Genomic DNA, 25002 nt, shown 5'->3' with positions numbered 1-25002 from the left:
CAACGCAATGAAGAGTGGCCCCCGCTCACCCAACTAGAGAAAGCCTGTGCTCAGCAACAAAGACCCAACGTAGCCAAAAATAAATAAAATAAAATAAATAAATTTAAAAAAAAAAAAAAGGCTAAACACAGACACACAAATCCCGCACATTTCATTAGCCGAATGTCCTCTGACACCATCCTTTTCACTAAGTCCAAGTCAGCCTCCTTCCCAAGCTGCTGCCTCCCCTGTCCATCCCCCTGCCCATCTATCTGTCTATCTATCTTCCTATCTATCGCTCTATCCCTCCCTCCCCCTCCCCCTCCCCCTCCCCCTCTCTCTCTCTCTCTCTCTCTCTCTCTCTCTCTCTCTCTCACACACACACACACACACACACACACACACACACAGCTGGCTCCCTGGGTCCAGAGGGAAGTGGAGTGGGAGCAGGGAGAGGGCTCAAGGCAGGGAGGGAGCAGCAGCAGGAGACCAGCCCAGGAAGGGAGGGAGAAGGAAGATGAGCCACGATGAAAATTCACTCATGTGCTCGCTGCTGGGCCAAAAGGAAACCCAATCCCAGGCTGGAATGCCAGGGACCCTCGGCATGGAGAGGCTTCATGCAGATAGAAGATGGGAAGTTTATCCAAATAACAAGACTCCAGCGGGCTGCCCTCCTGAGCCAGCAAAGGACACAGGCCCTGCCCCACCCCGGGGTCACCAGCTGCGTGTCTCCTCGGGCTCCAGCAGGCCCAGAAGGGAGGGTACAAGGGCAAATCCCCTGGGAGGCCCTGCCAGCTTCACATTCCTTGTTCCAGGTGCCTGCATGCCCCCCACCTGTGCATCATGGGAAACTCTGCTCTCGGCCAACAGGCCCACGTTCTGTGTCTGCTTCTCCGGGGGTCAGTTGAGGGCGAGTGGGGACGGGCTCACCATCTCCCCTGGCAGTGGTAACAGATTCCAAGCCCAGATTTCCAGGCGGTGATGCAGGGTTAAGAGTGCAGGGGCCTGGGATTTCCCTGGCGGTCCAGTGGTTAAGGCACTGCGCTGCCAACGCAGGGGGAATGGGTTCAATCCCTGGTTGAGGAACTAAGATCCCACATGCCACGTGGTGCGGCCAAAAGATTAAAAAAAAAAAAAAGCCCTGGGGCCTGAGTCTGGGCACCTGACCATGACTGGGTGACCCTGGGCAAGTTCCTCACTCTCTCAGGCTCTCCAGCACGTCTGTCCAGTGAAGGGGCTGGACTCCATTGGGCTGGACCCTCAAGCCCTTCCTCAGACTGTGACTGTCCCTGACAGCCACACACCCCCATTCAGGGCAGAACCCCGTTAGTCATCACCATAACTTTGCTTTCACAATTAACTGGTGTCTGTTTCCCCCACGAGGACAGGGACCCCGTCTGTCCCACTCATGACCTATCCCCAGCACCAAGCACAGCACGAGAACATAAAACCTGTCCCCGGCTGTGAGATTACACCAGAGCCCTTGACTCGGTCTCCCAGGCATCTTACGACACAGGAAAAGGCTGGGGTTTTCCAGAAAAGCCAGCTCAGGCCTGGGGACAGACCCTTCCCAGCCCCGGAGGCAGTGTTTGCCAGGGGCTCTCCAATCCCAGTAGAGCGCTTCCTATACAGGTGGGGCCTCACACCTGGAGCCGGCCAGGCCAGCCCAAGGGCACACCTCAGCAGCAGAAAAGGTCACTACCCCGTCAGGCAAACCGAGCTGTCACCTAAGCTCGGATCCTCAGTTTCCTCTTCTGGCAGATTCTGTCAAATGATACAGCACCTGCAAAGGGCCTGGGAAACTGGAGCTGAGCAGGCCCTGCACTTGAGCCTGGGGTGAGGTGAAGGGACGGAGGCGGGTGTGTCTGCGGGACTCTCACCTGGGGCCGGCAGGTCACCCTGCTTCTGTGTCCCCCATTAGAGGAAGATCCCAGCCCCACGGCGGGGTGGGGGACAGATGTACCAGCACTTTGAAAAACAACCACCGAAGGGTAGTGCACACGAGGGGCACTGCAGCCATGGCCAGCGAGAACCACGGCAAAACCAATTTCTGGGCAATTCTGGTTCCCCCAGATACCTGCGCTCTCTCGGCTCTGGGGCTCTGCAGAGCTGCCCCTCTACCTATGGCTCTCCTTTCTTCATGCCTTGGGTCTCACCTAGACATCCCCTTCCCCAACAAGCCTTCCCTGACCCTCCAAGTCTGGGTCACTGCCGCTCCCTTGGCTCCCAGAGACGCCCTCGCTCCCCACCTCGGCGGATGTTCCATGCTGGGTCCTTCCTCCCAGAAAGGGGTCCTTGGGAGGATGAGGACCATGGTTGCCTCCCCATCCGGCACCCCCAGCCCCACACACGACCTGGCACTGAGCAGCCTCTCAAACAATGCTGGGATCGATGGATTAATCCCATGGAAGTGATTAAGGCTGTCCAACCGAGCACTGCCTGCAACAACGAAAAACAGAGACAACCCAAGTGCCCAGTGATAGGCGTTGGGCTGAGCAAGGTAAAAGGCAGGCTACTGCGGCCATGACGGAATATTCTGCAGCCATTCTACATGCTTCAGGGGGACGACCAGGATGCAGATGCCCACAGCCCGCTGCAGATTTTCATCTTCTTCCTGTTACTTCTCTTTACTTTCTAATTTTTCTTTGATATTAGATATTGCTTGTGTAATGACAACAACCATAAAAGGGGGGGCTCTGAGGAAGCTCAGAGTTGAAAGGTGCAGCCTCCAGGGCCTGAGGAGGTGACCTTTGTTGGATGCTGGCAGGTGGGAGCCATTGTGGGTCTGAGGGGGAGGTCAGAGCTCACTACCAAGACCTGACTTAATAGCATCCTGTCGCTCGAGTCCAGCCTGCCAGGGCTCCTCTGGGAGGGAAGCCCTGACCTTGGCGGGGGCGCCGGACCCCAAGGGCAGAAACTCTCAGCTCTGAGGGTTCACTTCGTGCCAGGCGCCAGGCATGGCTTCCATCATGAAGCTCACAACACTGCGAGGCGGTTACGCCATCCCCACTTTACACGTGGGGAAACAGAGACACAGAGAGCTGAGGCCACAAGGCAGAGGGGGAGCCCTGAGCACTGCAGAAAGGGGGCCCCGAGCCCAGCCTTCCGCCTCACACACCTTCAGCAGCCGACGTCCAGCTCTAAGCACCCAGCGGGCCTGCGCATCACACGGGGGCCTGGGCCATGTCCTGGCCGGAGCAGTGAGTGGGGTGTCTAAGGGCTGGAGGACTGGTGGGTCACAGACCCGCCCAGCTGGATGAGAACAGCACGCTCCTCTCGCCCCACTGTTCCCACCACGCCCACCTGCACTGCCTGGCACAGAGAGACTCCACGCTGGAGAAGCAAGCCCCCACTTCCCGGTGTGAACCCCCCGAGTCCCATCCATCCACCCACCCCCCGGCAAAATCTCTACTGACATGTTGATCAATTTCCTTCTATATTTTTTCTACACCTGCACAGACATACATACTTGCCGACGTACAGCACATCTTCACTTTCAATGGCTATGCAGTCCCCAAGGCTGGTGGTCACTGTCCTAAAAGTCAGATGACATCCCAAGCCCTGGGAGGGCCCAGCAACAGGACCCTGGCCTGTCACAGCACCCCTCCTGGACAGACCCGTTTTCCTGACCAGGAACTGAGACACCAAGAGGGGAAGGGACTTGGGCCACTTGGAGGACTCTGGGAGAGTCCCTGGGCCACCAGGAGCCCGTTTCCTCATGTGACAGGAGGGCAAATAACAGGCATCGCTGAGAGATCGGGTGGCCGAGCTCCTCCCGGGCCTGGTGCAGGGCCCACATGGGCGAGCTCTCTCGGAGCGAGGTCATTTCATCACGATGTGCCCTCTGATAATTAGTTAATTAATGGTTGGCTGGAACCACTTGTTCAGCGCATCCCTCCGGCCAAGCCTTGAGCTCTACATGGGCAGGGCCTGGGCCAGCTTGGTTTGGGTGCCACGTTCACAGTGGGCCCTCAGTCAAGGTGTGCCCCTGCGCCTGACGCACAGGGAGTCAGTGGGGGTGCCAGGACCCAGGTGTCCCATCCTCAGCCTGTCACACCAGGGCTTAGTCCCAGAGGCCCAGCGCCCAGAGAGGTTGGGAGCCAGGGGGAGGGTCAGCCCACCCAAGATCAAGTCCCTGGGCCCTGCCTCTCCCAGCCTCACCCTTGGGGCTCAAGGACAAGAACAAAAGACTCAAAGCCAGTGAGTCAGACTGAGAGGAATACACGCCAGGAGAGAGGAAGCTGCGTGTGCGCGGCTGCACGCACGCCAGGCCTGTGGTCTCAGACCAAGGTGGGGGCAAACACTCCTTCCAGACGGGCAGAGGGGAAGTCAGAACCAGCCAGGGCCGTGCCCCTGCCCACGTCTGCCCCACCCCTCCATACCCCCCAGCGCACTCTCTGCACCCACCAGACCCTGCATCCAAATAGCTTCAGGTCCCTGTGCTGCGAGATGGAAACCTTGCAGGACATTTACTCGTTCATTCACTGCTAAGGAATTAATTTAAAGTAACAAATTTTAATTATAGCTATTGATTATTGAGCATTTACTATGCCCGGCACTGCGTTAAATGTGCATAAATGTAACTGATAAACGCACATAATGCGATTTAACCTTTACATGAAAAGCATATCCCATGTAATGAGGGAAGTAGTATTGTTATCATACCCATTTTACAGCTGGTGAAACCAAGGCCTCAAGAACCACTGTAACTGTCCTGGGGCACCTGGCTAGTAGCCAGTGGAGCCAGCTCTGTCCCTCGAGGCCACACTGTCTGCCTCGTACTGCTCATATCACGGACAAGAACCTAGGACCACAGCCACATGAGGCACCTGGAGGAGGCCCCAACCCAGCCTGCCACAAGTGGGTCCAGGGAACAGCACTCCTGGCTGCAGGCTTAGTCCGTGGGTCCTGCAAGGCCTCTCGGGGCCTAGAACTTGGCCCAGAGGACCCCCAAGAGGCTCTCGCCCAAATCTTTCATTGAACCCCGGTGGAAAATGAGGCCCAGCGTGGAGGCTAGGCCGAGCTCCCCTCCACGGCTCTGGACTCTCAGAAGCCACAAGGGGGACTTGGGAAGAGGGGAGGGGAGTCGCGGGGATCTGCCCCTAATCACACAGGAAGTCTGCTGAGCCCCACCCTGGGGGGCTCCAGGCCTGACTGCGGCCCAGCCCCCAGCCTGCAGGGCAGGCCCCAGAAGCACCTCCTCTCAGATTCTGCCACAATTTCAACAGGAAAACAGGAAAGCTGAGCTGGGTGGCCTGCTACAGCCCAACTCGGAGTGGAGGTTTGTCTCCCAGGAGCAGGCAGGCCTGAGAAAGTAACACTTCTGCCCCAAGAAAGGGGCCTCACCTCTGGCCACAAAGACTCAGGTCAGCGTGAGAGAAAGGGCTCGCTGTGTTCAGCCACTCAGCCCAAATCGTGTCCCACCCCGTGCCCCCCGGCCACCCTCCTTGAGAGATGGAATCGCCCCCATTTTCGAGACGGGGGAACTGAGGCCCAGAGAGGGGAAGCCCCCTGCTCAAAGCCCCACAGTGAGCCGTGACTGTGCTGAGCAGAGCCCGGAGGGCTGCCCTCGGCCGGGCTGAGCAGTGGTCGTCCTGGGGGATCAGCCCTCACCCCGCTTTTCCTGGCAGCCTGAAATATGGCAGTGGGGGTGGAGGGGAAGGTCGCTTCGCTTTTTTTTTAATCCTCCACAACACCTAGCTGTCTGCATGTGGACAGGCCTGGGCTGTCTCCTCAGACACAGGTCTGTGAGGCCAGCACAGGGCCGCTTCTCTCATAGAGGGTTTGTTTGTTTACTCAGTTTTCAAAATTATAACCTTCACAGCCCCACCCGGGCCCATCCCTCCTTCCTGACCAGCCTTTGCTGTCTGGGGTGTCCAGGAATGGAAAGGGCCCCGGGTTCCCGTCCCAGGTCTGCAGCCTCTGAGACCCTGGGAATGTCCTTTCCTCTTTCTGGGCCTCAGTTTACTCATGAAATGGAGGAGGGGATTGGTCAGATGACTGCGAAGGGTCCTTCCTGGCGAGCAGGGAGGTCTGGGCCAGAAAAGGAAAGCAGCCACGGCCCATCAGCGAGCTCCAAACACAGGGCAAGGGGGATCTGCGGCCTGAGCAGGCCAGGCCGCGAGCGAACCTTCCATGCTAACCGCAGCTCCGCAGCCCAGCGGGGCCCAGACTCCCCAAAGCTTCAGCCCTGTTCTCTTTTCTCCCCTTCCCACTCCTCTCCAGCGAACACTTCCAAAAAAACAAACAAAAAACAAAAACAGTAACAGAACTGCAATTGTCAGCCCACTCCCCTCTGGAGGTCCCATCACTCCTAAAATCCCTGGTGGGCAAATGACACTGCTCCCCCAAGGACTCCCCCAAGGACTCAGCTAAATGGAACTGCCACTTACCCAGCGGGTTCCATGTGCCAGGAGCAACTGCCTCCCAGAATCTTCACATGCCCCAGAGGCAGGGATCACCTTCCCGTTTTACTGAAGGCGGAGAGTAACTTGCCCAAGGCCACGGGGCCTTTGCTGGCAGAAGCCAGTTGCCTCCTGGTCAAGGCCAGACATGCTGCCCCTTGAGTTGGGCTGACCAGATTTAAAACCAATATGCACTTTAGAAAACATAAAGATCCACTGTCTTTGTAACACAAACCACATTGCGTTCAGCTTCATGGAAGCGTCTTGGATGGCATGAGTCCCGTGAGATCAGGGTTCGCGTCACTGCTTCATCCCCACCACCCAGCTCAGGCCCAGCACAAGACAGTTTTCAGAGTGGGCTCTTTCCCTCCACAACAAGATGGCATCACACAATAAATAATTGCTGGGGCTTCCGTGGTGGTGCAGTGGGTGAGAGTCCTCCTGCCTATGTAGGGGACATGGGTTCGTGCCCCGGTCTGGGAAGATCCCACATGCCGCGGAGCGGCTGGGCCCGTGAGCCATGGCTGCTGAGCCTGCGCGTCCGGAGCCTGTGCTCCACAACAGGAGAGGCCACAGCAGTGAGAGGCCCACGTACCACAAAATAAATAAATAAATAATTGCTGGGCACCTGCTCTGTGTTTTCAACACAGCCCAAAGCCTACAGGCTCCCAAGAGGTCAGAGCCAGGAGGGTACTAGAGATTGTGCTAGTGCCCCATTGCACAGATTGGCAAAACAGGGCCAGAGAGGAAGAAGGGCTTGCCAGAGGTCACCTGGCACCAGCCCTGAGACTCTTGCCTCCCAGGCTGCACCCATAAATGGCTCCCGGCAGGTGGGAAGGATTAGAGGCAGGTAAATAAAGCACAAGAGGGTGAGTAGCTTCCTGCCCAAGGGACTCCTCTTCTAGAAGATTCTGGTTTCACAAACTTGGCTGGACACAAACAGCTCTGTCAGGCGTGGGGAGGAAGGACAGCAGCTGCGGCTGGCTTGGCCACAGATGTGTGGGTGGGAAAGTGGGGTTCACAGTTTCCAAACCACAATTCATTTTTCCTCTGCCCCTCCTGGGTGCCTGGTTACCCACTGGAGCCCCTGGCCCTGCAGGTGGACCCTGCACCCTGGCCCATGCCCTGCACTTTCGTTCCCCTGAGAGGAAGGACTCCCTCGGCCAGTGTCCTATCAAGGGTGATGCGCAACAGTAATGACTGGTCATCACAGGAGCCAGCACTTCCCACATCATCTCGCTGATCCCTCACAATAACCGAGCGCATCTGGGCTACCTTAGGCCCACTTTACAGATGAGGAACCTGAGGCCAGGGGAAGGGGCAGTTGAGACAAGATCTCGAAGCCGGGTCCCCAGAATCCAGGCCCGCCCTCTTTCCACTCTGCCCCTGGAAGCAAAGGTTCTCATACTCAGCTGCTGCGGAAGGGAGTGAGTCTCCTGTCATCAAAGGAATGGGAACAGGGGGAGCTAGGACCCCTGGCTACCTCAATAAAACAGCCTATGGGGGGTCCATCAATCCCGCAGGGCCAAGAACAGGCACCAGATCTTCCCAACCTTACACATCACCATCACCAAGGCCTGGTTGCTCCATCACCCCTACACACACACACACACCCCATCCACACTGGTTTGGGCCCCTCTCACCACGGGGCTCCCCTCTCACCCACCCTCCTAGGCCTCCCCAGGACACTCAGGACAAAGTCCCCTCTTCTCTAGGGCCAGCCTATGTGGCTCTCTCCTCTTCACCCCATCCCCCCCTCACCCACTGGGCCAGTTCCCCTCTCACACTTTCCTGCTGAAGATCTCCCCCCCCGCCCCCCTGCCTCGAGAACACTCCTCACACTGAAGAGGGACAGCCAGCCAGGCAGCGCCACATGGGCAGGGGCTGCGTCAGAGTTCGGGTATCAGTGTGTCCCTGGTGTCTAGCACAGTGCCTGGCACACAGGAGGAGCTCAGTAACTACTGACTGAATGAATAAAAGGATGACCAAGTGTGTCTGGGGCAAGAGCTCATCACATGCCTGTGGGCTCTCACAGGCATGCAGACGGCGACCCTCTCCCTCAACTTCTTACATCCAAACCCACCCAGCCCTGCCTTTAGAAGGTACCTAAGACCACTAGGAAAAGGTTTTCAGAGACAGAGAACTCCCATAAGTAGATACTGGTCTTAGGGGGTCACAAATGGGAAGAAAAGGCACGGAGAGGCATAGCCATTGGTTCAGAGTCACACAGCAAAAAGTCAACAGGACCAGGCTCGAGACCCAGATCAAGCAAATAATTCTGGACATGTGGCCAGGCAAGGGGGGGTGTGTTCCTATCTGTCTTTTGCCCCTTCATTCCTGGGCCCTGCCCAACATCGGACACAGAGTAGGTAATGCCGTTGACTGACTCTCCTGTGTGACCACAGCCCGTCTCACCACCCTCCAGGTGCCTGCTGACCGCTGCAGATGTCCAGGGCCACAGGCTGGTGCTCCTCAACCTGGGGCATGCCAACTTCCTGGAACACATGGCAGGGGTCTGGGTGCCTGAGGCTACAGGACAGACCTGGCCCATCTCCCTCCAGGTGGTGTCCTGGAGCTACCACGTGCTGTGTTCTCACCACTCACCAGCCCCGTGCTGCACCGTGCAGGGGCTGTCACTCCTGATTCTACGCCCTGAGAAGCCAGCACTCTCATCCTCTTTAACGGAAGGAAGACACTGAGGCTCAGAGAGGGTGGCCAACCTGTCCTCAAACACCGTCGAGTGGCAAAGCTCGGACTCGCACCTAAGCAGTCTGAGCGCACAGCCTCGCCCAGACCTCTGGACTCCCTGCTTCCTTCTAACTTACCATCCACTGTGTCACCAGGCTGGTCCCTTCACCTCTGTGGGCCAGAGGTAGCACATCTCCAAACCGAGATGGTTCCCAGGGGTGGAACCAGCTGCCCTGGAGAGATGGGCACTTCCTGTTCTTCCAGTTTTAAAATCTGGGAGATCAGAAGATTGCAGTGTTCCATGACTCAGGCCCTAAGATTCTATCAGAAGAGGGGCATGGCTCTGCTCCACCCTCGAGGGTTTTAAACTTAGGCATCTGCCTTCATGTTTCCTTCAAACTCTGCCCAGCACCTTCGACAGAAAACCCTTCTTCCTCAGGCAGGGAAGTCGGTGGGGGTGGGGCAGGGGAAGGAAAAGCAGCTCAGGAATTTCTGTGACCGACCACAGGAGGATGCTACGAGGAGACCGGGGCTGGAGTGAGTCACGAGCTCTGCCTGCGGAGGAGGACGGGGCGCTGGCAGGAGGGCAGGACTGGCCAAAGGCAGACTTGAGTCCAGCCGAGTAAAGACGGGAGGACAGATGTGTGCAACCCAGTCTCTGACACATGCCGCTCTTCCCACTCGGCCCCTGCCACTAACCTGCTCGGCCCCCGCACCCCTAACCACTGGCCTGTAAAATGCTGGGGAGGGAGGTGGAGGGTGCAGATGCAGAGAAACAAAGGAAGGCTTGGCACAGAGTAAGCGCTCCGTTAAGCGATGGCTAATCTTACAGGTTCAGAGCCGGGAGCAGTGCAGTCCATCAACTACCATCCTCAGGCAGGAGACAAATCAGTGGACTCCCTGCAGGCTGCAGGCTGGGGAAGCGGCAGGACCTACGTGGTCACACCCAGACGCCATGGGCATCAGTCCGTGTCCCCAGCTCACCGGCAGCTCCTCTGAGCAGGCTCCCAAAGAAAGATGCTCAGAGGTGTCCGGGTCTCCCAGGAACGGGCCTTCCTTGAAATGCCCAGGTTGGTGGAAGCAGGCTGGGGGGTGGGGAGGGGGCGTAGGGCAAGCGGATGAGTCTGTCTTCAGCAGGGAAGCTGACGAGAGCGGGAAAGGAAACAAACACAGTGACTCAGTTTGCCCCTGAAAACCACCTCTTTGGTCACAGTGGAGCATGGCAATGTCCTACATTAGGGGAAAGGCTAAGAAAAACGTCTGCATGGACGGCCTCAGGTGGAACAGATGTAGCTTTGGAGGACGCTTCCAGGGAGGGTCTGATGACCTGGGAGCGATGTTTACTATGAATCGTTTAGTGCAAGGAGCGAGGCACAAACTGAGTCATGGCCTCAGCGACGTGTAAAACACAGAAGGGAAATACCACGAAAGAATAAAGTTATTGCAGGATGGTGGTGAGTGACTCCTAACCCTCGCTCCTCAGGCGGCAGGAAGGGAGGCCCATGGCCCAGTTTGGGTTTAGAAAGGTCTCTTTGGCAGCGTGTGTGGGAAGGATGGAGGGGTGAGATGGGAGGCAGCTCTGAGCAGGCGAGGCCGGAGCTCAGGCCCCAGCAGTGGGAAAGGAACAGACAAGTGGAGGCTGGATGGAGGGGGAGGGCAGGGTCAACGCCAACAAAAGCACGTTATGTAAGACGACACAAGAGCAGGGCAGAATCCCCAGACGCTTTACCCCCAGGGGCTGACCCAGACCTTGGCTAAGGGCAGCAGTGAAGGGGGTGGTGGTGGAGCACTGCTTCCGGCCAGCCTGGGCTCCCTGAAAAGCCCACGGCTGCATCCAGGAAGCCACGCACCTGGGTGGGGGGGTGGCCAAATGCAGACCCCTCCACCCCTAAACTCCTGGGACCTTCAACCACTGCCCAAACGAGGAAAGGCAGTTTTTTAAAATCAACTTGGAGGAAACATATTAATTATTCTGTTCAATAAATTAAAAAGATACCCCCTTTTTCATATCTGATTGTCAAAAGGGGTGATAATACTTGGTACTGAAGTACCACATGCTGTCAGGAGGCAGTGTCAAATGTTTACAGCCTTTTCAGAGGCTCTGTGTCAACACATCAAAACGTGACCCAGGAGTTCCATTTTGAGGCCGCTCTGACACCGGAACCTGGTGCAGGATATGTGCAAGGAGGTTCAGGCAGCACCGTGATTACTAGCAAAACACTGGAAACAACCCAACGTCGGTTAACAGGGGTCTGGGTAAATAAACCTTGCCACGCACAGAAAGAAACCCACCCACAGAAGAAGGCAGACTCACGTGTTCTGACATGGAAGGGTATCCACAATATACTGAGTGAAACAAGTCAAACCACAGAAACATATAATTGCACCTCTTTTTATAAACAGAGTTAAATGTGTATGTACACAGATGGGCGTTTGGAAACAGTGACACACCAATCTTGAGGGATTTCTTCTGGGCAGTGGGATTGAAGGGAGGGAAGATGGAAGAGCTCTGCTTTTTTCATTTTCCACTCCCACATTGCTTGCGTGTGTGTTACTTTTGCAATCAGACGACATTACCAGTGTTGCCTAGAGTTGGGAAGGACTGAGGGGGAAGCGGGGGTGACTACTAATGGGTGGAGAGTTTCTCTGATGGGTGACGTAATGTTCTAAAATCGATTGTGGGGAAGGTTGCACAACTGTGTGAATATACAAAAAAACCATTGAATGGTACACTTTAAGTGGGTGAATTGGCTGGCAGGTGAATTGCATTTCAATAAAGCTGGTATTTAAAAAAAGAATTAGCAAGGGGACAGGTGAGGCCCGCAGAAGGGAGGAGCACAGGCCCTAGCAAACTTCTGTACTAGCGCTCTCGGGTAATAAACCTTAAAGGCACTGTGTGTATGTGTGTGTGCCGGGGTGGGGGCGGTTCCTTGGCCCCCACAATTTCATCTTGATCAACAGAATTTCTGGAGCAATGATTGAGTCTTTCAAGTCCGTCCTTGAGGCAGAGCCCCCATCCCCCTGACCCACACCAAGCAGGGCCAGGTTTCCTGCTAAGGGCACGGCACCCAGCCCCTACTTGCATACCTTGAGCAACAGTGAGCTCACTCCCTCACCTGCTCCATCTTGGTTTACGTGGCTCAGACCATATGCAAAGAACCCCTCTTACAGCACTGATAGAAGCCAGTGGGCGCTTCCACTCTTGTTCTTGTCCTGGCCTCTGTGCCAGGTAGAAGGTGTGAGTTGGCCTAACCCTACCCCCCACCTCTCCACGTCTTAGTTCTTTCCTCGTCATATGGGTCCTCCCCTCACTGCTCTCTGGACCCACTCCAGATAGCCCACAGCCATCTCACACATATGCCAACACAGAAGGTAATCAAGGTTTCTAAAAACCCAGGTGGATTCTTGCATCCCAGAAACCAGCATCAACCCTGACCCCAGGGACTGGACAAACCTCAGAGAAACAGGACCTAAACCACAGCTACAGTTTCTTGCTTCAAACTCCAAACACCTGGCCACTCTCAAGAACAGAGAGTAAAGAACAATCTCAATAATAATGGCAGTTGTTTGCTAAGTACTTACTATGCCCCAAGCACTGGGCCAGGTTTCATTATTCCCATTCTACAGATAAGAACACTTGAGATTCAGATTCTGGCCCAAGGTCATGCCAGTTAACATGCTGTGGAGTCAGTGTTGGGACCTTGAGGGGCTCAAATCTGAGGAGATTTGTGGGGAAACTTTGAGATGGTTAGGCCCTCAGAGCTGGAAGGGACTATGGCCCGCAGGGAAGACACCCTTTCAGTCACAGTGAGAAACAGACTGAAGAGAGTTAAGTAAGCAGCTGCCTTAGGTTACGCAGGCCTCCTGGCTCCCAGGCCAGGGTTCTTCCTCCACACAAACTCCCTCATGAAAGAAGGAAGAGAATCATCCTGCCGCTAGCCCCACGGGGCCGCTTGTGTGAGAACAAGCCCCTGCTTGCCAGGAGCTTTGAAATCTCAGGATGAAAGACGCCGTGATGGCAAAACAGCACCATGGCAGGAGCGCGCCTGACCCCTGCCAGGACTTGCAGGCTGGCACTCACCTGCTCACCTCCTCAAGGCGGGTGCAAATCCCGGGAAGCCACTGGCCAAGCCACAGAACCCAACCAGGAACAGGCCTCGGAGCTCAGAGCACAGCTGACTTCGCTATGGGGCGGCCCTGGGTCCCTGGGTCGGAAGGGCTCTGGAATTTTAATTGTCCTGCGGGAAAGTGCTAGCTGCTCTAGCTGCTCCGTGGGTGGGGTGAGGACAACGCGAGGATCACTGGAGGGGGCAAAGCACACCCCCATTCCCCACAACAGAGATATCCAAGGCAGCTCCCTTCTGTGGGAGGGGGCTGGAGGCTCGCTGGTTTCCTCCCCTCCCACTCGGTACTGCAGGAGCCCCCTCAGGTGAGCCTGGACCAGGAATTTGAGGCATTTAAGGAGGGTTATTAATAGCACTGAAGTGTTAAGAAAGAGGCCAGCAGGCTCTGAGTGCGCACAGCCCTCTTCCACCAACTTGGCATCCACAAAACAAACCCAGCCCTGTCCAGGAGAGGACACTTCACCTTCTGTGGCCTCAGTCTCCTCTCCTGTGAAGTGGCAGTTCTCAGCCCAGGAGGCGGGAAGAGGGGGAGAGCCAGAGCTGGGTGTGGAGGGAGGAAAAACCCCACCAAAGAAGGCGCAGCACACCCCAACCAGGCCGGGTGAGGGGCCCCAACAGGAGGTCGTGAATGGATGGACTGTTACAGAGGCCCAGGAGGCTGCCACCAACAGGGAGGGGACAGGAAGACTCCGCCCAGGCCTTCCTCCTCCCAGAGTCCAGGCCTGTCCTACAAGCAAGTATTCCAGGACTTAACCCCCTGCTGGTCTGACGCTGGAGAGGGTCTGACTCATTTCTTCATCACCCTCACCACTGGCCCCGGGCCCAGGCCTGGCACAAAGGGGAATTTCAGGTCGTGAGCCCAGAACCACAGTCACAGGACAAACCTTTGTGCCCAGCTGGGGTGGGAACCCGGCGTTAAGGGACCCCTGGTTTCTGTTCTCCAGGGGTCTGAGTGGCAGAACTCAGCTTCTGAAACTCTAGAGAACTGCAGGACACATCACGATAAGTGTAGGCGGACACTGTGCTCTGGGTCCACCAGACAGAGAAAGGCAGATTCAACCAAGAGGAACGGCCTCCTCTTTCCATAGGCTTCCCCCTCCATCCTACATGGACCAGCACCCCACGCACTGGGGTCTCCTCTATGCCAGGCTGTGCTAAGCAAGCTATGTGAATTAGCTCACTTAAGTCTATTAATAAGGAAGAAATCATTCACCTCATTTCGAAGAGAAGAAAACTGTGAGGGGCCAGGACATTAGGAGACTTGTCCAAGATCTCATGGCTGGGAAACAGATGCTGGGGTTCCACCCAGGCAGCCTCACGCAGAACTGAGTTTCCCAGGCAGCCAGAGGGTCTCACCCTCTCTCTCCACTCTCTGAGTTTTGGGGAGGAGGAACCCAGGACCCTGCTGCAGTCCCTGGGCTTCCCCAGGGAGGGGGGAGGGGGCAGCTGCCCTTCTGAGAAGTGGCCACTGTGCAGAGACGGCTGAAGGAGGGGGCTGAGGAGGCTGGGCTCTGGCCCTGACCAGCCCCCTAAACAAGCTGGCAGCAGAAGCACCCTGCTGTGCCGGAGTCCAAGGACAGGGATTCTGACCCACCGCTCCTGTGTATCCCATCTATCCTAAGCCCACTCCCCAGGCTCAGTCTCAGGCCTTGATGGGCCAATCCCCTAGAAGCCTCGGCCACGTGTACTGGGGCTGGGGCCAGGGCGAGTGGGGGACTGGGACAGCTAGGGAAGGTCAGGACACGCTGGCCGAGTGGGCCTGGACCGCTTCCGGGCGGGGATACCCAAGGTTAAGGGGAGGCTGCGACCCCTCCCATAGCTCGACTGCGGTAGTGAGTTGGGGGATCCGACGAGACCGGGCTCCAAAGGGTGGGTGGGAGTTCGAGTCCCCCCAGGAGGGGGAAGGGCGGCCTCAGAAGGGGCCGGGAAGGGGCGCTAAGACGTAGAAGAAACAAGCTTGGACAACAGTCTTGGTGCCCCAGCCACTCCCGCCCTGCCCGGGGCCTGACTCTCCCGAGACCCCAGCAGGCTGGCCGGGATGGGGGCGTGGCCGGGGGCTCCCCGCCGGACCCCCTGCGCGCGCTGCGCTGCGCGGGACTCACCTGCGATGTGCTGGCGCCTGGCGTCGTCCAGGTGCGTGGACAGCACGTCCCCCATGGTGCGTAAAAGCCGCGGCCCGATCCGGCCGCCGCCTGCCGCTGCCCGCGCTGCTCAGACGGGCGCCACTGGCGCCATGGAGCCGACCAGCCCTGCTCCCGCCGCTCCTGCCGCCCCTGGCTGCGGCCTCGCCCGGCTCGCGCTTCGGCTCTAGCAGCGTCAGTCCGCGGACCGCCTCCGCCTCGCGCCCCTGCCCGTGGCCCAGCAGCCCTACCGCGCCCGCCCCGCCCCGCCAGGCCACGCCCCCGGAGCTGAGCCCCGCCCCCTCGTCGGTGGCTGGCAGGCTGGCGGGCTGGCTGGCGGGCGGGGCAGGGGGCCGGGGATGCCGGGACCGCCCGCAAGACGAAAACAAAGAGAAGGTCGGAGAAAGGGAGACCGAGGAGAGACGCAGAGGGAGGCGCACCGGACCGTGATCAAAATGAAGAAAGAGATGGGGCTGGTGGGGGCATCGGAAAGAACGGGAGTGTCTGGGGGGCTCCAGCCTGAGTGTCACCCCCTCCCCGACCCGCTTGGGAAGAGAATCACGCCGAGGAGGACGTAGGGGACCGGTAGGCGACGCCTAGGCGCACTCCTCCCGCCCCTGCTCCCCCTGCCCCCAGCCCCGCCCGCCGCCGCCAGCCCTCAGGAAGTTCCCTGGCCTTGATCCGACCTGCCCCAGAAGGTGTGCCCTCCTGTCTTGCACAATAGTGCAGGGAAAAGGGAGGTGGCAGGCAAGGCTCCGGCCCAAAGGCACCCCTGGTCCCGGTGCCAGGCGGACATTCTTCAGGCTCGGCATATGGGTACTTCAGTTGGGAAGTGGTTTGTGAGACAGGGCAAGTCAGAAATAGAAAAAAAAAAAAGTACTTTACAGTTTGTAAAAGACTCAGATTCAAAACCCACGGACCAGCATGGACTTTGGGTACCGGGCCTGCGGGGCTGGGCATTGATTGGGTCACGTGTAGCAGGGGAATGTGTTTCAATTCTACCCACACTATCCCCCAAGCCGGTAGGGGAGACAGGTTAACGCCTGGGATCCCCAAATCATGGACTGGGGTAGCAGAGGTCATCCTTTGGCCGCTGATGCTCAGACCTCCTGTACTGCATAGCAAGAGTGACCCAGTTTCTGCTTGCTTACTCCAGTGACTGAGTACTTAACTTGTCAGCGTGCCCCACCCTGTAATTGGACAGCTCTTATTGTAAGTGTGACATAGGCAGAAAATGATGGTAATAAAAATTAACTTTACTGAGCACGGGTGCTTCAGTCCTGTCAACGCCACAGAAGGTAAGTTTGAAGTTGACTAATGTGATCCAGGCCAGTGGCCTGTTAGGAACCGGGCCACACAGCAGGACGTGAGGGGCGGGGGAGCGAACGAAGCTTCATCTGCTGCTCCCCGTCACTCGCATTACTTCCTGAACCATCACTGCCATTACCACCTGAACCATCGCACCACCCTGCCAAGTCCGTGGAAAAATTGTCTTCCATGAAACCGGTCCCTGGTGCCAAAAATGTTGGGGACCGCTGATCTAGGCACTCTTCATGCGTTCAGTGATACATGCCTGCTCGCTAGGCCCTCTGCAAGACGCTGGGGATGAAAAGAGAGGATGCAAGTTGTCCTACCTGCTCTGGGACCCAGGACAAGTGGCATTATTGTGAACCTCAGTTTCCTCATCCGTCAACTGAGGATAATGATGCTTTGTTGTGAGGATTAAATGAGATAGCAGAGTGATTAGCACAGCACCTGGCACACGATGGGTCATCTCAGTAGACAGAACCCACCATTCTACTATTCATTACAGTCCCTGCCCTCGAGAGCATAGAGAAACTGGAGGAAGGAACAGAACATTCTGTCTTGAGGAAAATCACAGAAGGAGTAGTGCCAGAACTACAAGTTGGAAAAACCAGAATTTTGACAGCAGATACTGAGGAACAGCATTCCAGGGAGTGGGGAAAGCACAGGCAGAGGCACAGGCTTTGAAGAGCAAAATGTGTTCACACAGCAGAGAACTATCAGGTGGAGTTGAAGTCCAGCTGGCAGAGATTATTAGTTTCCTTCTACAGACAGAAACTGAGGCCCAGAGAGGGAAAGTGACTTGCCAAGGTCACACAGCAAGGTGGAGGCAGAACCCAGCCAGAGGCCAAGTCAGCTGACACCCAGCGTCTGGTTCTCTTTGAGCCACCAGTGGTGCCGCTAGCCTTATTTCCTTTTTCCCATGGCCCAAACTATAGGGACTGGAAAGGCCTGCTCTGCTCTGGGAGGTGGGTAGATGGAGGTAGCTGACATCTGAACACCGCAGGGCATCGCCTCAGCTGGCCTGGAGGCCTGGGCCATTTGGGGTAGAGGTGGGGCCACAAGCGAGCCTTTTGCCAGGCTCCCTGGTGCACACAGGCCTGTGAGCCTGGAGCACCCACACACTTCCCAGCGTGCCAGGCCCCTAGCCCAGAGGGCTCTCCCTCTTGGCTTTGAAGACCCTCTGTCACATGTCACCACCTAGCCTTTCTGAGCACCCATGGCCTCACATGTGAGACAAACAAGATCATAGTAGTGGAAAGGCATTGTAAACATGTGAATAGCTCTCCCCAGACCTTAGGGCCAGTCCTCTCTAATTCAAGATTAGTTCAATTCACACACATAAAAATGTAGCAGGGTAGAGGGGAATTGACCGCAAAAAAACTCAGGGCCAAAATTTTGAAATGAATGGAAATGGTCTTTGCCTTGACGGTTACACAGGTGTACATATTTGTCAAAACTCATCAAACTATACAACTTAAAGGGGGTGCATTTGATTGTATGTAAATTCTACTTCAATAAAGTTGATTTAAAAATGAAAAACAGGGGGGCTTCCCTGGTGGCGCAGTGGTTGAGAATCTGCCTGCCAATGCAGGGGACATGGGTTCGAGCCCTGGTCTGGGAAGATCCCACATGCCGCGGAGCAACTAGGCCCGTGAGCCACAATTACTGAGCCTGCGCGTCTGGAGCTTGTGCTCCACAAGAGAGGCCGCGAGGCCGCGATAGTGAGAGGCCCGCGCACGGCGATGAAGAGTGGACCCTGCTTGCCACAACTAGGGAAAGCCCTCGCACAGAAACGAAGACCCAACACAGCCAAAAATAAATAAATTAATTAATAAACTCCTACCCCCAACATCTTCTTTAAAAAAAAAAAGAAAGAAAAACAGGGACTTCCCTGGTGATGCAGTGGTTGGGAGTCTGCCTGCCAATGCAGGGGACATGGGTACAAGCCCTGGTCCAGGAAGGTCCCACATGCCACAGAGCAACTAAGCCCGTGCACCACAACTACTGAAGCCCGCGCGCCTAGAGCCCGTGCTCCACAACAAGAGAAGCCTGCGCACCGCACCGAAGAGTAGCCCCCGCTCACCGCAACTAGAGAAAGCCCGCACACAGCAACAAAGACCCAACGCAGCCAAAACATAAATAAATAAAAATTTTTAAAAATAATAAAAACATAAAAATGAAAAACGGAGTTCCCTGGTGCCCTAGTGGTTAGGATTCCGGGCTTTCACTGCCTGTGGCCCTGGTCGAGGAACTGAGATCCCGCAAGCCGCACAGCAGGGCCAAAAAAATTAAATAAATTTTAAAAATAAAAATGAAAAACAAATATACGGAGCACCTGCTACGTCAGGCGCTATTGTAGGTGTTGGGGGTACATCAGTAAACAAGATAGTTAAGATCCCTGTGCTCACAGAGCTGGAGGGAGAAAGATAATAAATAAGATGGCTTCAGGGAGTGCTAAGCATTAAGATGATATAATAGGACCAGGGGATGGAGTGACAGGTGTGGGGGGTGCCACCTAGGAAGGTGATCTGGGAGGGCCTCTCGGAGGAGGTGACACTTTGAGACCTGATTGGCAAGAAGTCTGCTCCGTGAAGACCCAGGTATAGCTACCATTTATGGAGTGGGTACCACATCCAGGTATCACACCAGACGTTCCCCACCTCATCTCACAGGGTCCTCGCAACTACTTTGTTGGAAGAATCGCCAACTGTGAGGATTTTTAAAAGATGGTATTCCATTGTATGCACTTAGCAATCCTTATTTAAACACTAGATAGATAGGTGGGCATGGAGAGGTCATGCCAGGTAAAGGTGACAGTGTGAGAAAAGGCAAGGGTGACGAGTCCTTATGGGCCCCAGGGCCTGAGGGCTATTCCCAGACTCCTGCAGGGAAGAAGAGAGAGGGTACTCTGCCGTGGATGGGTGGGACGAGATGGGAGTCTCCCCAAGCATCCAGAACATGGGGTTTTTAACTTTATTCTGGGAAGATCGTAAAATTCTTTAAAAGTTCTCAACTCGGGGCTTCCCTGGTGGTGCAGTGGTTGAGAGTCCACCTGCCTATGCAGGGGACATGGGTTCGTGCCCCGGTCCGGGAAGATCTCACATGCCGCAGAGCGGCTGGGTCCGTGAGCCATGGCCACTGAGCCTGCGCGTCCGGAGCCTGTGCTCCGCAACGGGAGAGGCCACAACAGTGAGAGGCCCGCATACCGCAAAAAAAAAAAAAAAAAGTTCTCAACTCTCCACTATAAGGTAATAAATCAGACCAGGCCAGTTATGATCTTTGGGTGGGGGAAGAATTATTTCTTTTTTAAAGGAAAGAAAAATGATTATAGTCATCAGCACCATATGAGGAAGAGGAAAGGGTCCCAGGAAGTTAGACATCAGGAGAGTTTCTCAACTCTAAAAGGTTGGGAACACCCGCCCTTACACTTGAGGCTGTTTCAGTGTTCAGTTTTTAGTTTTGAATAAAGGATCTTTTCATACATTCTTTGGCTATTTGTGGGTGGTTATTATTATTCATATCCTCTGCTTTTCTATTGGAAGGTCTATCTTTTTTCTTATTAACTTTTAAGAGCTCTTTCTATAGGAAGGATTTCTCAACTCTGCAAGGCAGGGGCAGGTTGTGGGGGGGGGGCGGTGTCTCTGCTCTTTTTCTAGGGCTCTGGGTGCCATCTCTATCCACCAGGCTCTCCCACACCCTTTCTTTGGCCCAGGCCCCAGAGCCTGGTGGAAGATAACAGGCATGTGGACAAAGGATAGGAATGGTCCAGATCTGGAGCAGAGAGGGAAAGTTCCCCCCCACCCCCACCCCCACCCCGGCCAACATGCTGGGCCTGCCCCCCCCCACACACGCCGCCCCCACCCCCACCCCCCGCCAGGCCAAGGATGCCACCTACAGACCCTGATTCATCAGTCCTTCAGGAAGTGGCTTCCGCCAAGCTGCCTTCCTGCAGGGCTGCCCCACCCCATCCCACCCTAAAGCACATTTAGAAACAAGAACCCAAAGGTGAAGAATAAGAATACTTTACTTTGAAAGGGAGAGTCCAGAAGATCAGAGCCAGAGTTTGGACAAAGGCCTGGAGAAGGGAAGGGATTTGCCCCAGAACATATAGCTGGGCCCAGGCCAGGCTCCTTCCTGGTCTGGTAAGAAGGGGGAGGTCCCTTCCTTGCCCTGTTAGTCCCTCTCCCTCCCAGCTGGCTCTGAGCCCCAACTCTTCCCTCCCCACAAACCTGTCGGACCTGAAATAGCCCAGGAGAAAAAAAACAAACACCTCTGGTAAACAACAGGGAGTGTGAGTGAATCAGGATCTTGTTTTTAAGGAATATCATGTGTCCACCACTGTTTATCCAGTTGGCATGGCCCGTTGTTCGTTGTTCGGAAGGGACCCTGGCACCCCGCCCAGACCTCCCCTCTTTATTAACTGTTGGGTGATGGAAGGAGATGCAGCTCGCAGTCCGTTCCATCTGTCACCTGGCCTCCGGCAGCTAAAGTCCTTTCTTGCTCCTCTGGTGGCCAGCTCCCCCGCCACACCCAAGTCCAGGCCCCTGTGACTACCAACCTGGTTGAATGCCCAGCCCTTTCGGCCTCCTTGCCTCCAGCCTCCCATTTGTTCCTTGCTGGGCAGCCAGCTGGATTCGAAAACACAAAGATGACCATGCCATTCCCCTGCTTCAGATCTTTTGTGTCTGGGACTTCCCTGGCGGTCCAGTGGCTAAGACTCCACACTTCCACTGCAAGGGGCGCAGGTTCGATCCCCGTTCGGGGAACTAAGATCCCGCTCCTGCAAGCCACGCGGCCAAAAATAAAACCTGTGGCTCCCACTGTCCTGGAGATAAAGTCAGACCCTAACCATGGCATTTAGGGCTCCTGCCAGCATCTCTTCTGTCCCTCCACCCTCCTCTTGCTGTACTGACTTTTCACATCCTCAACCTAGCCATGGTCTATCCTACGTCACAGCTTCCACACACACTGATTCCCTTTCCCCGTTTTGCCCCACCCTGCACCGTTCATTCTTCAGACCTCAGCTAAAACGACCCTTCAGCTCCCCACCTCTCCCACTGCCCCATACTCCCTCCGTCACAGTCACAGTCAGCACATTCATGATTATTTTGTGTGTGATTACTCATTTAAATAGCTCTTCCTCTTTGAGGACAGGGAATGTCCTCGTTCAACACAACATCCCTAGTGTCAGACATAATGGTAGCTTGGGTGAGTCGTGGGCACTGGAGGGGAATGTGACGGTGGGCACCCACCTGGTCCCTGGGACTCAGCAGGCTTGTTCATAGACTTGCCTATGCGCATGCCTGCCGTGGCCACACCCACTTCACTCCCCATTTGATAGCCTGGTTCTTTCTATAGAGTCTCTGCTTGCCTTCCTCCAGAAACGGGTGCTTACCACCTCCACCGGTCATGACTCCCAGTTGGACCCAACAGCACCAAAGTCGGATAAGGGGGTGTTGAAGTGCCAGCAAATAGGCAGGGAGTGAGAAATAATAACTAGATGATGAAAACCACAAAAGCTCCCATTCATTGCAGGCACCCAGCTCTGGGCTTTATACCCTCTGCCTCATTGAACCTTCACTACAGTTCTGTCAAGGAGGCCCTTTGAGGGGACGCTCATCTTAAAGGAAAGAGAATTCAGTCTCAGTGAGGTGAAGTGACCTATCCAAGGTCACACAACAAGTAAGAGGTAAAGATAGGGCCCACACACGGCTCTGCCAGTGTCAGAACGATCATACACCGTGCTAAACACTACCATCCCTCCAAACCCATTCCTATGTGTTCATCTAGTTCTCAGACACTATGCCCACTATTTACTCACCCACTTGTTTTTCACTTAAGAATGTCACGTGAGGGACTTCCCTGGTGGTGCAGTAGTTAAGAATCCACCTGCCAATGCAGGGGATACGGGTTCGAGCCCTGGTCCGGGAAGATCCCACATGCTGCGGAGCAACTAAGCCCATGCGCCATAACTACTGAGCCTGCACTCTAGAGCCTGTGAGCCACAACTACTGAGCCCACGTGCCACAACTACTGAAGCCCGCGTGCCTAGAGCCCGTGCTCTGTAACAAGAGAAGCCACCGCAATGAGAAGCCTACGCACCGCAACGAAGAGTAGCCCCCGCTTGACACAACTAGAGAAAGCCCGCCCACAGCAATGAAGACCCAATGCAGCCAAAAAATAATAATAATAATAAATTAATTAATTTAAAAAGAATTGAATAAATAAATAAATTGAAGAATAAATTGTTTATCCTACTAATTTTAATGGCCGTATAATTAATATTCCATTGTAGGACTCAAAAAACTATTTACCTATGACTGGATACATTTTCTTTTTTTTTTTTTTTTGTGGTACGCGGGCCTCTCACTGTTGTGGCCTCTCCCGTTGCGGAGCACAGGCTCTGGACGCGCAGGCTCAGCGGCCATGGCTCACGGGCCCAGCCGCTCTGCGGCATGTGGGATCTTCCCGGACCGGGGCACGAATCCGCGTCCCCTGCATTGGCAGGCGGACTCTCAACCACTGTGCCACCAGGGAAGCCCTGGACACATTTTCTTAATCACCTTTTGAGGATATATTTCTAGAAGTGAAATGGCTGGTATAAACCTCCTTTTGAGGCTTTTGACACATGGTGACAAATTGCCCTGATGAAATGATTGTAGCAGCCAGCAACCCCCTGACACTCGCCACGTGCCTGTCATGTGTCCCTTGTCAGGAACCCCTTGTGTCCTGGTGACTTGTGCACAAATCTACACTCCCATCTCACCCCACCCTCCAGGGTGAGAGCCTCCAAGCACAGGGACCCCGAGCCTGGCCAGCTCCTGACTTCCTGGCAGGCCCTGGAGAGATGTTGGCTGCTGAGCCATCATTGACAGTCACCCCCAGTTCCTCCAGGATCAGCCAGGAGGGGTTTCAGGCTCCACCAGCCTCCGCCCAACCTCCTCCATGTCAAGCTTGGTTTCCTGCTGGGCCAAAGCTGCCTCTCACCAACTGGTGACTCAGAGCCTGGCCTGGATGGCAGTGTTGGCCGTGCCTCCCCAGCCCTCTGAGGGATTAAGCTCGTGGTGAGGCTGGGCGGGGCTTCTCGGGGTGGGGCTGCCTCCACCCCAGTCTGGCCCTCCTTCCCTTCTCCCTTAAGTCTTGCTGATTTTTGTCCTCTGGGTCTTCTAGATAGAATGAGAATAATCCTGGGTTCTGAGTGCCTGAATATGTCAGGGCTGACTGAGACGTCCTCATGGGGGGCACAGCCTGGGGGGCACAGCCTGGAGGACAGAAGCCATTGCACAGGGAGGAACAGAGGAGGCCCAAGAGGAGGGTGGGTGGAGGAGGGGGAGACAGCTTTAATGGGGAGAGCCCAGAGCTGGGCTTTTGTGTGGGCCCCGCCAATGCACGCATGAGTAAGGACTGGTCAGGGACCCAGGGGCAGGGAGCTTTCAGGACTGCGCCATCCTACCCCATTCGGCACCTCTGTGAGAATTAGCAAAGTCCAGTGACAACAGGCCAGGGCAGTCTCGTGCCAGGGCCCTAGCCGGCTTGGCAAGTGCAGCATGGGCTGGATACAGGCTGCATCACCCCATCCACCAGACACCTTTATAAAAGCTTTGACCTGCGCACTCGTGCAGGGAGCTCTGGGCGAGGAGGCAGCCCCCTCCTCCCAGGGGCATTTGGAAATATGTGTAAGGGGGTGTTGTTCATTATTACCATGTCTGGTGTCCGTGGAGGTGTGGGAGGAGGTCTACTGACATTTAATACCTGAAGGTCAGGGATGCCAAGCATTCCACCGAGATGGCCAGTCCTACACAGGAGCAAAATCCTCCCCTGCCCCCAAATCCGGGGCTGAGACCCCTCTGCTGCCCAGATGGTTGTGGAGAGGATCCTGCTGACTGCAGAAGTACCGACCAGTTTTCGAGGTGGTTTTAAGATACATTGTCTCACTAACTAGGCTCGAACCTTCCCTGGCGAGGGAGTGAAGCTGACGTTAGCACTGATACCTAGTAATAATGATGGTAATGACATCGGCATGACACCAAGTGACCCCTACGTGCCAGGCAAGGGGCCAGGACTTTGGATGTGTTATCTTCTTGACAGTCCCATGAGGGCTGCACTAATATTATCCCCATTTTGCAGATGAAGAAACGCAGGCTCAAAGAGTTGAGGTCAGTCACAAGGGTGAGAAGTCGGGAAGCCAGCTTTCCAGTTCAGGTCTCCTTCACCCCAAAGCCCTACTCCCCACTGGTAGGACAAAACTGGGTCCATTTGACAGATGGGTAAGCTGACACACAGAAATTTTCACTGCTCCCCAACTAGCCACTGGCAAAGCCAGGCAGAACCAAGGTGTCTGAACCCCTTAATCAGGAGCCTTCCTGATCCAGCCCTCTG

At 55.6% G+C, this 25002-nt stretch overlaps 1 protein-coding gene across 1 annotated transcript in view; it reads right to left on the bottom strand.

Annotated features, from left to right (window-relative positions):
• Nucleotides 1-15539, bottom strand: part of NIBAN2 (niban apoptosis regulator 2) — a 53069-nt gene extending 37530 nt beyond the window's left edge. The window contains exon 1 of the mRNA XM_060153681.1: nt 15298-15539. Within this exon, the coding sequence (XP_060009664.1) occupies nt 15298-15352 (55 nt within the window). The 5' untranslated portion in view covers nt 15353-15539. The remainder of the gene's footprint in view (nt 1-15297) is intronic.
• Between the last annotated feature and the right edge of the window lie 9463 nt (nt 15540-25002).

Source organism: Lagenorhynchus albirostris, chromosome 7, assembly GCF_949774975.1.
Source record: "Lagenorhynchus albirostris chromosome 7, mLagAlb1.1, whole genome shotgun sequence".
Lineage (NCBI taxonomy): Eukaryota > Metazoa > Chordata > Mammalia > Artiodactyla > Delphinidae > Lagenorhynchus > Lagenorhynchus albirostris.
The sequence above is the reverse complement of the archived record's forward strand: the minus strand, read 5'-3'. Positions and strand labels throughout refer to the sequence as shown.